Source organism: Mchenga conophoros, linkage group LG12 (genome assembly GCF_057382185.1).
Source record: "Mchenga conophoros isolate Kocher_MC1m ecotype Shallow Benthic linkage group LG12, M_conophoros_male_GT1.1, whole genome shotgun sequence".
Lineage (NCBI taxonomy): Eukaryota > Metazoa > Chordata > Actinopteri > Cichliformes > Cichlidae > Mchenga > Mchenga conophoros.
Window position 1 is genome coordinate 6,007,419 of NC_140537.1, and position 15,677 is coordinate 6,023,095.

Consider the following 15,677-nt stretch of genomic DNA (forward strand, 5'->3'; position numbering starts at 1 on the left):
ACTGGGGACAAAGCAAGCCAATTCCACTATCCCTGGTGCGCAGGGAAAAATGATCAATATGCTTTTTGTGACATTTTTGTTTGGTGGTGTGCCATGTGATTTTTCTAATGTGAAATATGTGCTGTGGCTCCAAAAGGTTGAGAAACACTGATCTACAGCAGTGGTCCCCAAGCATTTTAGCACCACGGACCAGTTTATGTCCGATAATATTTTCACGGACCGGACTTTAAGGCGTTGCGGATAAATACCACAAAAAAAAAACAAAACAAAAAAAAAAAAAACAAACCAGTACCGGTACCGAAAAACAAAGATTTCTTCATAACACACGGGCAAAGATCCAGGGAAACAGAGTTAACGATAAATATGATTTAAAAACATAAATAAATAACGTTAAAAACCCTGAAAACCATACATTTCACACCCGAGCCTCAACTCTTGCAGCCCGGTAATAAACGACTCACGGACCAGTGGTTGGGGACCGCTGATCTACAGTATATCTGTCTCAACTTTCTGTTGTATTCCTGCTGTTTCAAAAATGATACAAACAGGAACGCTGCACAGTGCCCTCTGGTGGACAAAGTATGAAAAACCAACATTCATAACATGGTTGAAGGGTGTTTCTCCCATCTTGTCCTTACAACCTTTCATAAAGAGTTGTAAATGAGTTTAAAGAAGGGTGGAGTTTTCTGCTCTACACACTGTGGGCCTCTTGTTACTTGCTAGTTAAACTTCCTTTAAACACCACAGTAGCTGAGGTATTGTTGCTGATCCCTGATCCATCCCTGTATGAACACAGTATGCCCACCTTCTGATGGCTGCTTCCCACACATTAACATGTCATGTTTCAAAGCTCAGATCATCCTAAATTCGTTTTCTTGAATATGACACTGATTTCACTGTACCCAAATGGCCTCCACAGTCGCAGATCTCAATCGAATAGAGTAACTATGGGAATGCAGGAGAACAGAACTTTGCATTACAGATATGTAGCCGGGAAATCTGGAGAAACCGTGATGATATCACGGGAGTGCAGACCAAAATGTTTCCTGACGATTGCTGAATCTATGCCATCAAGAATTAAGTTCTGAAAGCAAAAGGACGTCCAAACTAGTACTACTAAGGTGTGCCTAACACAGTGGCAAGCCAGTGAATGTAACTGCAGCTACACTTAATTAGCACTGTTTCAATACCTTTCCAAATGTTCAAGTCTTTATAAATTTGGATAATTACCCCTCTTTTCTTGATGGATTTTCTCAGAAGGCTGACCACGTCCTGTCCTTCCACCCCACTTGACCTGAAGCCTTTAGTCCAAGACATCAAAACAGCCTGCAGATGGAAAAAAACAACAACAGGACAAGTCAATTAAAAAATAATTTCATGATATATTGCTCAGAGTTGTTACACACCTCATCAACTCACAGAATGCTTGAGTGAATCAACCAAGTGATTTACAAATCACCTAAAATCTGAAACATACTTCACCACTGGCTGTAAGAGTCCCCGACTCAGGTGGCAACGCACACTGTGTTAATAATAACTGAACCTGACAACGACTAAATGCTAACTCTTCCCTGTAAAATATGGACATTTAAAACAGCAAAGTAAATAAACAGCCGGTGGTAATTACTCTATAAATCAAAGATAAACATTTATCTTTTTATAAAGTTCCACAACACAGCCTGGTCTGGGACATGAAAGCTGCTCATTCTAACCAGCATTCATTCAGAGAAAAATTAATGAGTATTATCAATAAGAAATTTCAAGCTGGAAGGATTATATTCAGCCCAGAGAGAGTCCACCATGAAGACTTTTAAAATATGTTCACAGTCCAAGCTGATGATGGATCAGTTTGATTTGTGTTGAGGTCATGTGTGAACATGACAGTGAACATGTTACCTCAGGTGACACATTCAGTGCAGGGCTGTGTGCATCACAGGCAAAAGGAGACTGTGACCTTTCTATTGATGGCATGATTTCAGATTTTGAACTCAGCACAACACTGTGAAACTTCGTGTTTCCCATTTATTTTTTTATCTGTTAGTCATCAAGTACAAACTACAGACGAATACGAAACAGGAAAGGTCACTCAGCAACTGGCAGCTAGTAATAGAAAAAAAGCCAGAGTAATTATCTGCTAACTAATAATTTCTCTTTTAAAATGTATGAACTTTGTAAATCTTGTAAAAAAATAAATAAAATGAAATGAAAAACAGAAGACTGAATGCCTCCTCTGTCTGCTGTAACCAGTTTTACTGCATATTTTTAAAACAGCCACAAAAACTTGTGACCATCTTCACTGTAAAAACAGGTTTGTACATTAAATCTAAAATAATATAACAGACAGCATTAAAGTACCAAGTCTCAGCTGTAATATATGCAAAACTGTGTCTGAAAGTACTGGAACAGTTTGGTCACTAAAACCTTAGGAAGCTGCGTGTCGTTTCAACATATGTTTATGGACAAAGGTGCTCACCTGTGGGTTCAAGCTGAGTGAGTGTTGGATATTAGGCTGTGGTGGAGTTATCTGTCAATTTGAGAAGTGTAAAAAAAAAAAAAAAAAAGTAAAAATGTGAAGAACAAATTGTCTAAAAAAAATGTAAAAAAATATATAAATAAATAAAAACAAATAAAAACCAAGAAAAAAAAAGAAAAATCTACAAGAAACATCAGTTTGTGTCATCTGTTGCACAAGGGTGCACAGACAAAGTAGAAAATAGCAAAAAGCTGAGGAAGTCTTCTCCATGGTGGACAAAAAAAAACCAAAAAAAAAATAAAAAATCTTTTGAGTACACGGGGGGAAAAAGCTCCTGAAGATGTACACTTAGGGCCAATTTACAAAAACATCCACCCTCCATAAACCGAATTTCTACTGATGAATTAAAATGAGCTTCCTTTAAAAAGATGGAAAGAGAAAAAACTGAATTGAAGGGGAAAAAAGTCTCATAACCCAAACCATTATTTTAAGTATAGAAGTGGTTTTGGAAAAGCATAGGAGGTTGGCTGTATGTCAAATTAGAACTGTGATATTGTCATTTATTGAATATTTCACTGATGATGGAAGCAACAGGTAAAATGCACAATGACACAAAAGCATCGTGCGTGCTAAGAATCAGCTAGATTCTTTAAATATTATACAATTAAGCATTAAAAACATGTGGCCAGAGCAAACAAAGGGCTTTTTAGCATGATTGCTTTAAATTGCAGCACTTGCTGCTCAATTTAGAAACAAGGATGGAAACTCCAATATCAGTAAATGTTGAAGATGTTTGCAACTTATTGAGTGAAGTGAGCTGTCATAATAATGGCAAATGTGTTGTGTTAAAACTGTTACATATATCACACAGCTGTTCCCTTACTTACACAAACTGAGACTTGGCCCTTTAATGTAGTAAAATAAAGAAATAAATCAACAAGAACACAAAGAGCAAGTGTCCAGATACTCACAGACTGGACCGCATCACTTTTTGCACAGGAAAAGAAGAGTTAGAAAGAATGCCAACGTAATAACCCAAGAAAAACAGCAGTGTGATGAAGCCCTCACTGACTGCTGCAAGTAAAAGCTGACAGCAGAGGACCATTAGAGAAACTTCACGCTATTTTCAATACCCTGAAAGAACAAAAAATAAAGGCCCAGTTCATGCAACAGCAGAGCAATGCTGCTCTCCGCATCCCCTTCTTCGTCCAGACAAGAAAGGTTATCAGATGACCAATAAATGCAATCCATTAATCCATTAATATATCTGCTACCATACTTTAGATATAAAGTATGGTAGCAGTTTGAACTTCTGAAGAGGTCAAAAACAAAAATCTGACTCATTCAGAAACAACTAAAATGCCAAACTTGAAATGGTAACAGTAATTGTGTTATTTTATCATTAATTTATTTTAAACAATTTCAACTCTTTATATATCTAAACACAGAAAAAAAAGAGTTCTACTTAAACAGAAATACAAGAAAGAAATTAACTGAATTGAATCTTTATTGAAATCCATCCAAATCTGTGATTTGAGGGCAGAACTTTTAAATCACTCACCTCATCCAACTTAGTCTGCTGGCAGGGAAACGAGAAGGTGAAGCCCAGAGGAAGCTTTTTGTCCTTCATGCCCATCTTGTCCAGATAGTTAGCCAGACAAGCAGCTATGTGGTCAAAAAACTACAAGAGAAGAAAGGTCAATTTTCTTATTAACTGCAAGATAAAAAATTGCATCTTTAATTTTCCATACATGTGTGCATTGTTCATCCAACTAGCAATGCTGCTGGTGTAACGAACCATGTGATACATTATTACGAGTCCTGAAGCCGTTTAAATCCTACTAACATCACTATACATCACTTCATCACATCTTTGCTATGGCAATTGTAAACAACATCTCAACTCAGGCATGCAATAAAGAAAGCTTTCAAAGGACTTTACAGTTCAACACCTTGAATTAAGTAGCTTGTAGAAGCACAAGTAGGAGCAATAAGCTGAAGTAATAGTTTCCTGTGTGACTTTATCAACATTTTTGTGGAGGAATTTCGTCCCACTCTACTTTACATTGGCATTCCTTTATGCACAGCTCAAGACTACAGTTTGGTCCATTTCAAAACCTTGACTCTTTTTCAGGCATTTTGTTGGAAATTTCCAGCTGTTTGTGGGATCATTGTCCTGCTGCAAGTTTCAGCCGAGCTTTAGCTGTCAGACAGATGGCCTCACTTTTGACTCTTGAATACTTTGGTATACGGAGGAGTTCATGGCTAACTCAATGACTGGAAAGTGCCCAGGTCCTGTTGCTGCAAAACAAGCCCACATCAAGCCCAATGCTTGACGGTGGTATAATGGTGTTATTGCTGATGTGTCTGGTTTTTGCCAAACGTGGCACTGTGTATTATGGCAGAACTTCTCCTTTTTTGTTTTCATCGGACCAAAGGACATTGCTACGCATTTACAAATACCTGCATGGAAAAGTTCTTAATCTGCACAAAAAATGGCTTAACACGCAAAACCACTGTGAGATTTTGACAAGTGAGCAACATCCAATTTTGCTCTTGCAACCATGTTAAACTCATTCTAATACAACAGCTTTGTGTTTGTTGCCTGCAGTCTGCATCATTTTAAAGACTTTTGTTCAAATTTCCTAAAGAAAAACACATCCATTCATTTGTTTGTACACATAGTTAGAGGCACTTTTATAATGTAATCATAAAGTACAAACAAATCCAGGTACAAGTATATTTATAAACACCAGGTTTATTTATGATTTATCTACAGTTTTGTGCGAACACACATGAGTAAATATGTTTTATTGCTCCATGTTTGTTTTAAACAGAAGAGCTTTTCTACTGATAATCTTTCCAAAGAAGTCATACTTGTTCAGTCTTTTTCTAACTGTACTGACACAAACTTTAACATTTAACATGCTAAATGAGCCCTGCAGAGTCTGGCATGTAGCTCTTAATAAACAGTGGCATGAATCTGCTAGGAAACCCACTCCTGGGAAGATTGTGGCCCTGTGTTAACACACACCTGGTTCCTCCACAGCAGAAAATTCTCAAAACTTCTGCTTTTATGGAGAAACAATTAAATAAGCACATTTGATTGGTTTGCAGTAATGCTCTCCTTTAATGCTCAGTAGTATGATGTTAAATGCAAAGCAAAATTACACAACATTAAAATAAAACGCGAGGATTTTTTTGTCACTCTAAAACAAACAAAGGATAATTATACATGCCTAACTGTTATTGCAATATTATTAAAATTTATAAACCAAGCATTTGATCTCTTTCATGCACTGAGTTCAGTTCAACAGTCTTAAAAGAGCGACACTGAGGTTGTTAATTAGTGTGTTGTTTTGGTTTTCATGTTGAGCTACATCAGTGGTTCCCAAACTTTTTTGCTAGGCACCCCTTTGTTTTACAAGAAAAAATGGCTTTGGCTTAGAATGAAGTTGGTTTGGAAACATATTCAGCTATGCTTGATCTCCTGCTTTGCGTTTGTGTAGGCGCCCCGTGCTAGCAGTGTCCAAGCGTTGTTTTTGTTTTTTTCTGCTGTGGCAAATGGGTGCAAGCCTTTGACCACAAACTTACTGCTCGGTGACATTCGTCTATCCTGGCCTGAAAGGAGACGCTACCGGTAGACTGCAGTGAGAACTGCCAGCATCTGAGCCAGCCAGACTCTGTCTGTCTCTCTCATCATGGTCACCTAAATGCACAGTAATGGCAGGTTTTGTAATAAGGCAGATCGCGCTAACATAATATGCACTGTTAGTTGATTATTTACCTGCCGCATTAACGGGAGAGGACGTGCAAACGTTACCGCTGCTGTTGGGTTGAGATTCACGAGTCGAGCGGAATTAAAAACACGACATTCATTTAAGGTCATCGCGTGTTTTGTGAGCAAATGCTTTTGCATATTCGTAGTGTTTCCTCCCTTAAATGAAATATCTACTTTGCAAGTATTGCAAGTTGCCCTGTTGTCAGCTGTTCTCGTAAAGTATAATCAAACTTTTGAGCGTTAGGCGCCGCGTTTCCTGCCAGGTAAATGACGCTCCGCAACGTGGTGACGTCATCCGGGGCGACTGGAATCGATAAGGGAATCATTTGCAAAAATGGCAAACAATTCCAAGGAATTGAAACAGTGGGAACCAGTTCTCAACAAGAACCAGTTTTCAATACCCATCCCTAGTGGTGATATACAGTGGGGCAAAAAAGTATTTAGTCATTTTAAGTGGGGGAACTTGCAAAAGTATTCGGCCCCCTTGAACTTTCCCACATTTTGTCACATTACAGCCACAAACATGAATTAATCTTATTGGAATTCCACGTGAAAGACCAACACAAAGTGGTGTACACGTGAGAAGTGGAACGAAAATCATACATTATTCCAAACATTTTTTACAAATAAATAACTGCAAAGTGGGGTGTGCGTAATTATTCAGCCCCCTGAGTCAATACTTTGTAGAACCACCTTTTGCTGCAATTACAGCTGCCAGTCTTTTATGTCTCTACCAGCTTTGCACATCTAGAGACTGAAATCCTTGCCCATTCTTCTTTGCAAACAGCTCCAGCTCAGTCAGATTAGATGGACAGTGTTTGTGAACAGCAGTTTTCAGATCTTGCCACAGATTCTCGATTGGATTTAGATCTGGACTTTGACTGGGCCATTCTAACACATGGATATGTTTTGTTTTAAACCGTTCCATTGTTGCCCTGGCTTTATGTTTAGTGTCGTTGTAAAAAATGTTTGGAATCATGTATGATTTTCGTTCCACTTCTCACGTGTGCACTACTTTGTGTTGGTCTGTCACGTGGAATTCCAATAAGATTAATTCATGTTTGTGGCTGTAATGTGACAAAATGTGGGAAAGTTCAAGGGGGCCGAATACTTTTGCAAGCCGCTGTAACTGATCATCAGCAAGTGTGAGCCTGTCTATAAAAGCAGAGGTTTTCAGTAGCTTGCTGTCCATTAGTTTGGGAAGGGTTGGAAGGGCATTTCCAAACAATGTGAACTCCTTTTTCTTTCTACAGTGAAAAAGATTATTCACATGGGAAAAACATTCAAGGCAGCTGCCACGCTTCCCAGGGAACATCATAGTAAATTTAATGCTCAGACAAAACACAAAACATTTTAGAATCTACAGACCTCAGGTGAGCATGTTCACTGTTAAAGGTCATGACAGCACTATTCGAAAAAGACTGAACAAATATGGCTTGCTTGGAAAGGTTGCCAGGAGAAACATCTCTCTGAAAAGAACATGTGAACAAACATTAATTTGGCAGAGTTGCAAAGTCAAGGCCATTGCATCAACCATGAACTCCTCTGTATCCAAAAGTTTTCTAAAGTCAACTATAAGGTCATCTGTTAACTACTAGAGCTTGGTCACGGTTGGGTTCTGCAACAGAACAGTGATCCCAAACACAGCAGCATGTCTACAAGAGAACAGCTGAAAGAGAAAAGAATCAAGGTGTCCCAGTCAAAGTCCAGTCCTCAACTTTAAGAGAGCGGTTAAGAAATAAACGCCTGCAAAGAGTGGACCTAAATTCCTCCACAATAATTTGAGAGACTGAAAAGTATTATTTTAAGTTATTCATTGGTGGTCCTATAAGTTACTGAATGATGCAGAGTGTGTAGTTTTGCACATGCTGCTTCTGCATTTTGGCTTTGAGCATAAATAATGACACAGTATAAAATCTCATGTGTAATTGTTCATCTGAGGTTGTATTTACCTCATTCTAGCACACTGTAGGGATCAGAGTTTATTTCATTAGAACTAAAAGACAGTCTTTTCTTTTTGCCTGTATAGATGTACTTCAAATAAACTAATGATAATTTAATTGTCATTTTTGGGTTGATGAGGCCAATTTCTCCTGTCAATGTGCGTGCTTCGTTCTTCGTACATGGCTCGTAAACCTCAGCGATAGCAAAGCACACGGTAAAAGAAAAAACATAAATTAGCCTTCCATAATGTGGAACGCGTCTTACCTCAGACCCGCTGCCTCTCATGATGTGTTCAGGAATGTCGTAAATCTGACTTTCCATCTCCACTTTTTGCTCGCCATTACCCATGACTTTGACCAGAAGCACTCGGAAGTTTGATCCACCAAGGTCGAGGGCCAGGAATTGTCCTTGTTCTTTTCAACAAAAGAATAAACCCAGAGTTACATACAGCACAACACTCACAATATTATATTTATTTATTTTTATATATATATATATATATATATATATATATATATACATACATACACACACACACACACACAGGTGGCTGCCAGTGTTACTCCTCACTCCTCACCCTTGTAGTAGATACTCTCATGGTAAAGAGGATATATAGGATAAATTTGAACATGTTATGTGTGAATGAATTATCTAAATAGTTTTTGGTTTGAGATGAGAACATCTTGCCTCAAGACAAAATCCACTTTTTTCAAGGAACACATTTTCACTGGACACGTCATTTACACCAACTCTTTACAGTCTCATATGAACAGTAGAGCAGGGCGATATGACCAAAAGTATTTATCACGATATACATTTGAAAATTTGCGATAACGATATAACTGACTATATAATTGACACTAGACAAAACACTTTACAACTCCACAACTTTATTAGTGCAAAAAACCCCATCAATGTATTTTCACTTAAACAAGCAGCTGTTTTTTATGTGCATTAAAGTTATATAAAAATTTAACAGTGCAAATGCAAATTCCTTGCTGACAGTTTAACCAAAAGGCATTTCCAGTGGAAACTGGCCGACATATCCTCAGCATAACCATGTATAATATCCACAAAACTTAAAAAGAGGTTATACACACACAATACGGTAACATTATGTTGAAGCACAGTACGCATCACTCCGCGAGGCTCCTGCCTACGATAGTCGTAATGCTCCAACAACCCAAGCGGTGCGGCTTCATAGCTTAGCAAAGTCGCACTAAAACATTTGACAGATTTTCGAGTGCCGTGTACATAAAATAGTTTCGAGGTCAGTAAACACAACCACAATTCATACATAAGGCACACGGGATTATAAGGCGCACTGTCGATTTTCAGAAAAATCAAAGGATTGATTTTAAGTGCGCCGTATTTTCCAAAAAACACGGTAATAACGACAGCCCGCTAGCATGCGCTACCGAAAATAGTGCTTTGTTGTGTATTTGACGGACGAAAGCTAAACCAGTTCCACACCACTGAAGTTGCAGCATTTTCACAAACCAATTCTGGTTCATCCGTTTCATTCAACGATCCACTTTTGCCTTCTCATTCTGTGTCGCCGCCATGTGCGTATGTAAACAAAGGCACTGCGCATGCGCGTTTTACCCATATTCTATCCCGATATTTCATTTTCCTCTCGTTGCCCAAAATTACACCGGTATTACCGTGAATGGTATGATATAGCCCAGCCTTAATGAACATTATCCTGTACGTGAAACGGGTATTACCTGTTCCGTCAGGAGTGGAGCGCACAAATGTGGGCAGCATCTTGACAGCAGCGGTGGGGTTGGTGTCTCTACACAGGCCTTTGTCCATCTCTCGACGAAATCGTAGTGACACGTCCATCAAAGTCTTATCTGACAGCTGGAGGTTGTGAAGGTATTTGTCCACCTAGATAAATAAATAAGTAATTAATTAACAAAGTTAGTATTTCCTAAGTACTAGATTAGTCTGCATCAGAAAATATAACATGCATTACAGTCTTCCTTGGCAGGGTTCAAAAGGATAATTGCTTAATAGCATGTAGCTTCCTTTCAAGTGTTGAAAAAAAAACAAAAAAAACCCCCCAAAAAAACCACACAAACTCAAATAGAAACACAGAGTAAACAGCATCATCATGTTAAAGTTAAAAATAAATGCCAAATGACTTCTTCTAGTTTCCCCAACTGGTAACTGAAGACGTTGACATTGTGTAGCTTGATATTTAAAACTCCCAACGCAAGGTGTGCTCCAGCTGCTTCAATACGTGACTGTTAGACTCTTTGTTCTTCACTTCTATACATTTTGTATAGAAGATGTTACTTTTTGCACCAAACTTGTGTCCATACTGTGGTATCCTACACCTGAGGGCATGGAAGTGAGCCAGACCAGTGAAAGGCCCCTTCTGTCAGTGTGTAGTTTAACTTTACACTCACTTAATCCATGAGATGGGAAAATATAAGAAAAAGAAGTGTAATTTCAACATGTCTCAGTTTCTCTACGTGATTAAGTACTGCTGCTGCATTAAATGAAAGAAATCTGTCACCAGAACTAATACTGGGCTTAAAGTGGAAGAAATTTGCCCACACTGTCCTGTAGTTATAATGCAGAATGTTTTTGTTAATTCACATAAAATGTCCTGTTGTATTCATTTATTTTACTGTGGACATATTAAAAAAAAAAAGACTTCTAAAAGAACTGGAACTTTCCTGTCATTTAACAGTTTCTACTATTACTTTATTACTTCTGTGTAGCATGAATGTCCACGGGGGAGGTCTTTATGGGTGGGACAAACAGTGAAAATTATGAGAACAGCTAAAAGTCCAAAATCCTTCAAATTTTCCAAAACCATCTAGTGGGCCGCACTGGAGTCTTTACCAGGCCAATTCTGCCCCCCAGGTCTTATGTTTGACACCCCGCCTAAGACGTCCCAACAAAGAAAGAAATTAAAATTATTCTGAAAATCCTTACAAGATTTTGTAGGCAAACTTAACAGTCTGGAGCAAGGCTAAAGCAAGAAGGTAACAAAAAATTTCACGTATTGTTCAAGATTTGAGAGAAAAAACAGCTATAACAGAAATTAATGAAAATAAGCCCATTTCAACAACTCAACTCTGGTACTAGGTCACCGTGGTCCTCGGGTTGGACCGTGTATCTAGGGAACACAATGGATTGAATGTTGTAGTCCTTGTACATCAGTACTATGAAAGTGGAAATTACACTTTCTGAAAGGAAGAGACTAAGATTCGGCAGGAAAATAGGCTGATACCACACACAGACACACACACACACACACACACACAGTGATATTACATAAGTACATAAAAATACACCTGCAGATTCTTCACATGGCTTATATAACGCGTCTCTGTTCCAGTGAGTTAAAAGAGCAAATTTCTCAATGAATATGGCATTTTCTCTTATTAATAAAGTATAATGCATGTACTGCATGTAACCCAGATCTCTCCAATACCTAATTTAAAAAAAAAAAAAAAAGGACACTTTTGTTAAAAATAGATTTTCTTTTTTCAGTGCGAGGGTCTTTCTCAGTATTAACCATCTCCTCTCGGACTCTTCAGGCCCACAGGTATTAGTTTTGCTGGAGCGTGGAAACAGCTTTTGATAGAGTAAAATGGAGATATTTATTCTATACTTTGAAGGGATTTGACAAGGGGCGAAACATTATCCAAAGCTCCAGTCTCTATTCCAACCTGTTCAGCGTTGGTAGAGGCAGAGGTACCCTCTTTGACCGCTTATTTGCAATTGCTATTGAGAGTATTTCATTAGCCTTTCACTAACCTTAACTCTCTTTATTGACCTCAAGAGAGGATCAATAGCAGGTGTAATTCAGAGCTTTCCCATGTCTGGGGTGTTGCCTCAGGAAGGGCAGCTGGTGCAAAAATCTGCCAGATCAAATACGTGGAGCTGCCTGCTGTGGCGACCCCTTGTGAATGAGGGAGCTGTATGAACTGTTGACACTGACTGGATTAGGACCCAGGAGGAGCGCTATCATCTTGATAGATGCAAGAATCTTTATCTTATCAACCATTTTCTCTGTCAACTTTAATTTTCTCTCCAACTGCTACACCACAGGAAGACTACACTATTAGAATAATAAAATCGACGCTTCTTTAAACTCCTCAATACGCGCAAATTATCTTGAAAATTGTCTTTACTTACTTTGAAAGTGAAAAAAGGCAAATGTGTTAGGTTAACCAGTGATTCTAAACTGGCAGTAGGGATGAATGTGAGCGTGAATGGCTGTTTATGGCGCCCTGCAGCAGCAACTTGCTCATTGGGAGTCCTGCTATCCTACTACCTCCCCTTTGACAGCTGGGATGGGCTACAGCAGCATTTAACCTCTTGTAGACAGCGCTTCCTATCCTTCTCAAGAGGAGAGCTACACATCTCATACGAGTCACGAGCTATCAGGACTCATTATCTGCTCCTAGAACAGTTCTGAACCATGATCGTGACTGTCCCGTCCTCCACAATATAACTGTATGTGTTCTTCACAGGCGCCTTGTACCGTTTTCTTTTGTGGAAAGTGACAGACTATGCTAAGCTTATGCTTCAGAAGAAAAAACAAACACTGTACAGTATGTTACCAAAGCCTGAAATTACACACACACACACACACACACACACACACACACACACACACACACACACACACACACACACACACACACACACACACACACACACACACCAGCTGGACACTATAGGGGGCTACTACAAAGCTTTATTGTAAGTTTCTTGCTATAATTTCTAAAAGCAGGTTTTTACTTTGTTATTAGGGGATTATTAAGTCTAAAGGGATGGGAATTTATACTTCATTCATTCATTTAAAATTTAATTTAGAAAGAGAAGAGGTCTGATTCTTTAAATGTTCCCCTCAGCAGGAGTATCTGACAGACCAATTCACGTTTTGTAATTATAAGCTGAGTGTGAGTAAACAGCCTCACAGCAAGAGAAGCTGTTAAAGGTTTCGTAGATGAATGGTAGCGTCAATGAACAAGCAAAATCATCAATTCATACAATTCCCCGTTTAAATGACAGCAATGACTGGAGTGCAACAATAGGAGAAAAAAGCAAAACAACAGAACAAAAGGCCAAATGAGTTCCATTCAGCCATTAATCAAAAAGAATCAGCTCAAAAGGTCCAAGGGTAATACTGCTGTAATTTCGTTTTGGCTATTTTGACAAATTGCATAAGATTACCACCAGAAACACTGAATAAGAAGTCAAACCGTAGGTAATGAAATGAAAAAGCAATGAAAAGATTGTTCAAAATGGAATACAAAAGGAATTACACTGTCTGAAATGGCAGTAAATTCAAGTTTTATTACGCTATTATTTAATAGTAATTATCAGGCATGTGCATTTTCACCCATACAGTTTAACTTGCTTACATAAGCTGATCACTAAGCACCCATCTTTCGCATACAGTCTCGTAGGCAATGTACAGATTATATCTATTAGTATGCAAGGGCTAGCCTAGAAAGAAGGCTCTATCATGTAAATGTTACAGTCCTGTGACTTGCAGGCTTTTAATTTGAAGCAGTCACAGGAAGTGTTTGTACTAGGGTTGCTAATCATCCCTGTGTTTTCACGAATGATGACGTGTGTTTTAACTGTGAGCCTCTGGGCATCGTGAAAAGGACAAGTTGTGCAGAAGACTGTAGCTATCTGCCTGATCTCAGTCAAGACAGATTTTCCCATCTCTACCGTGTTAACAGCATAACACAGTCCCTTCACCAAAGCATGTCACTAACTTATCAAACAGAACGTGTTCGAATTAAGGGGCTGGCCTTGAAGCCTGTGTCAATAATGATAAAAACAAAAATTCCTGCAATGAATTTTCTTTTACAAATTTAAATATTTTTGAAAATATTATGTATAATGACAATATAATAATACTGTAAACTTGTATTGTATGGTGTCATGTCATTAAGTAACCTGTCCCAAGCCTGAATAAATAGAAGGGTTGCATCAGGAAGGGTCGCAGCATAAAAACTGCACCAAATCAAACTTCTGCACACATCCGCTGTGACAATCCCTTGGGAAAGCTGTAAATACCACGTCATTAAGTAACCTTCCTATTGTGGATGATTTTATTTTCCCATTAATCCATTTTCTTACACTTATCCAAATCAGGTTTGCAGGGGGCTGGAGCCAAGCCGAGGTATCTGAAGAGAACCCACACACACATGCAGAATCCAAGCAACAAGGCTCCAGTCAGATGGGGGACTCAGACCCAGGGTGTTCTTGCTGTGGTGCAACAGTGCTAATCGCTTTTCCACTGTGTCACCCTGGGTTTGTTTTATTGTTATTAAGTGTTTTCTTTTGTTTTGGGCACACTGCAAATTTCTTAAATAAAATCTGGAGCTTTCTGCAGCAATGATGGCTTTTTCCTGTTATAAATGAACCATCAAGAACATAAAATTCAAGTCGTAGCAGTTAAAACCCAGGTTTATTGATGATATGGGACGGTGCTATAAGTATATCCCCACTGAGCTTAATGGGACACAAATGACAGGAACTACTAAAGTTTTTAACATTACTGTGCTTTTACTTCCCTGAACAAGTTTTCCACACTTTACCGTTTCTTCCAAGAAAAGGGCGTTAACGATTTCCCCATACAGAGAGTAAGAAAGGGACACACACACACACACACACACACACACACACTGCATTGACGAAACCTGATATGACATTACCTTCTCTATAGAGTGCGTAATAAGCTTTATTGAATCCTGTTACCCAATGCATTGCTCATACCTCCTCTAGTGTGAGCAATGAAGTGGGGTTAATTAAGTTAACGGCAGATTTTTTGGCCAAAGAGGAAGAAGTAATAACACGCAAACAATACATGCTAACAGCCTAGCGACCTGTTTGACCCCGGTTTCACGTCCTCCCTGAGACGTATCAAGTTCAAATGTCACGTCACCATACTGGAGATAGCTACCAAAACATAACTAGCGGAGTGTTGAACGCCAGTACTCACTTTATCTGCTTGGTCATCGTGGAGTTCCGTGCTGTAATTAGCCAGAGGGTTCGAGGTTGACATCTTTAGTCAGGGATGTGTGGCGAATTTACGTCCTTCCCGTCCTCCTACTCTACAGACTTACAGAGAAATTAAATACAAACACAGCTCCCTTAAATAACAAACACACAACAGTGCTAACTTGTCTTAAATTCGTAAGTTAAACTCGTCTTTAAAAACAGAGTTGTGCAAAAAAAAAAAAGTCTAGTGAAACTTCCAGCTTCCTGGACCTGGTAGTGTGGTGACGTCAGAGAGAAAGAAGGGCGCCGATTGGCTGCAGAGATGTCGCGGTGATATCACTTTTCTCCAAAAAATTACAGAACAACAGTGCTGAGGTACTACAAAATTTGGTATCGAAGTGATACAAAGTGAATACAGGGCCAGTATTAAAGATACCAATATCAATACTGATACTGTTACTTTTAAGACAGCCGATATTGGGTAGGGCAGTG

The 15,677-nt window shown here is 38.8% G+C and overlaps 1 protein-coding gene across 1 annotated transcript in view; it reads right to left on the minus strand.

Annotated features, from left to right (window-relative positions):
* The window catches only part of hk2 (hexokinase 2), a 40,962-nt gene extending 25,490 nt beyond the window's left edge, over positions 1-15,472 (minus strand). Inside the window, exons 1-5 of the mRNA XM_085293460.1 lie at positions 15,187-15,472; positions 9,926-10,088; positions 8,463-8,611; positions 4,035-4,154; positions 1,231-1,326 (exon numbers count right to left, since the gene is read on the minus strand). Coding sequence (XP_085149586.1) covers positions 1,231-1,326; positions 4,035-4,154; positions 8,463-8,611; positions 9,926-10,088; positions 15,187-15,249 — 591 coding nt within the window. The 5' untranslated portion in view covers positions 15,250-15,472. The remainder of the gene's footprint in view (positions 1-1,230; positions 1,327-4,034; positions 4,155-8,462; positions 8,612-9,925; positions 10,089-15,186) is intronic.
* Between the last annotated feature and the right edge of the window lie 205 nt (positions 15,473-15,677).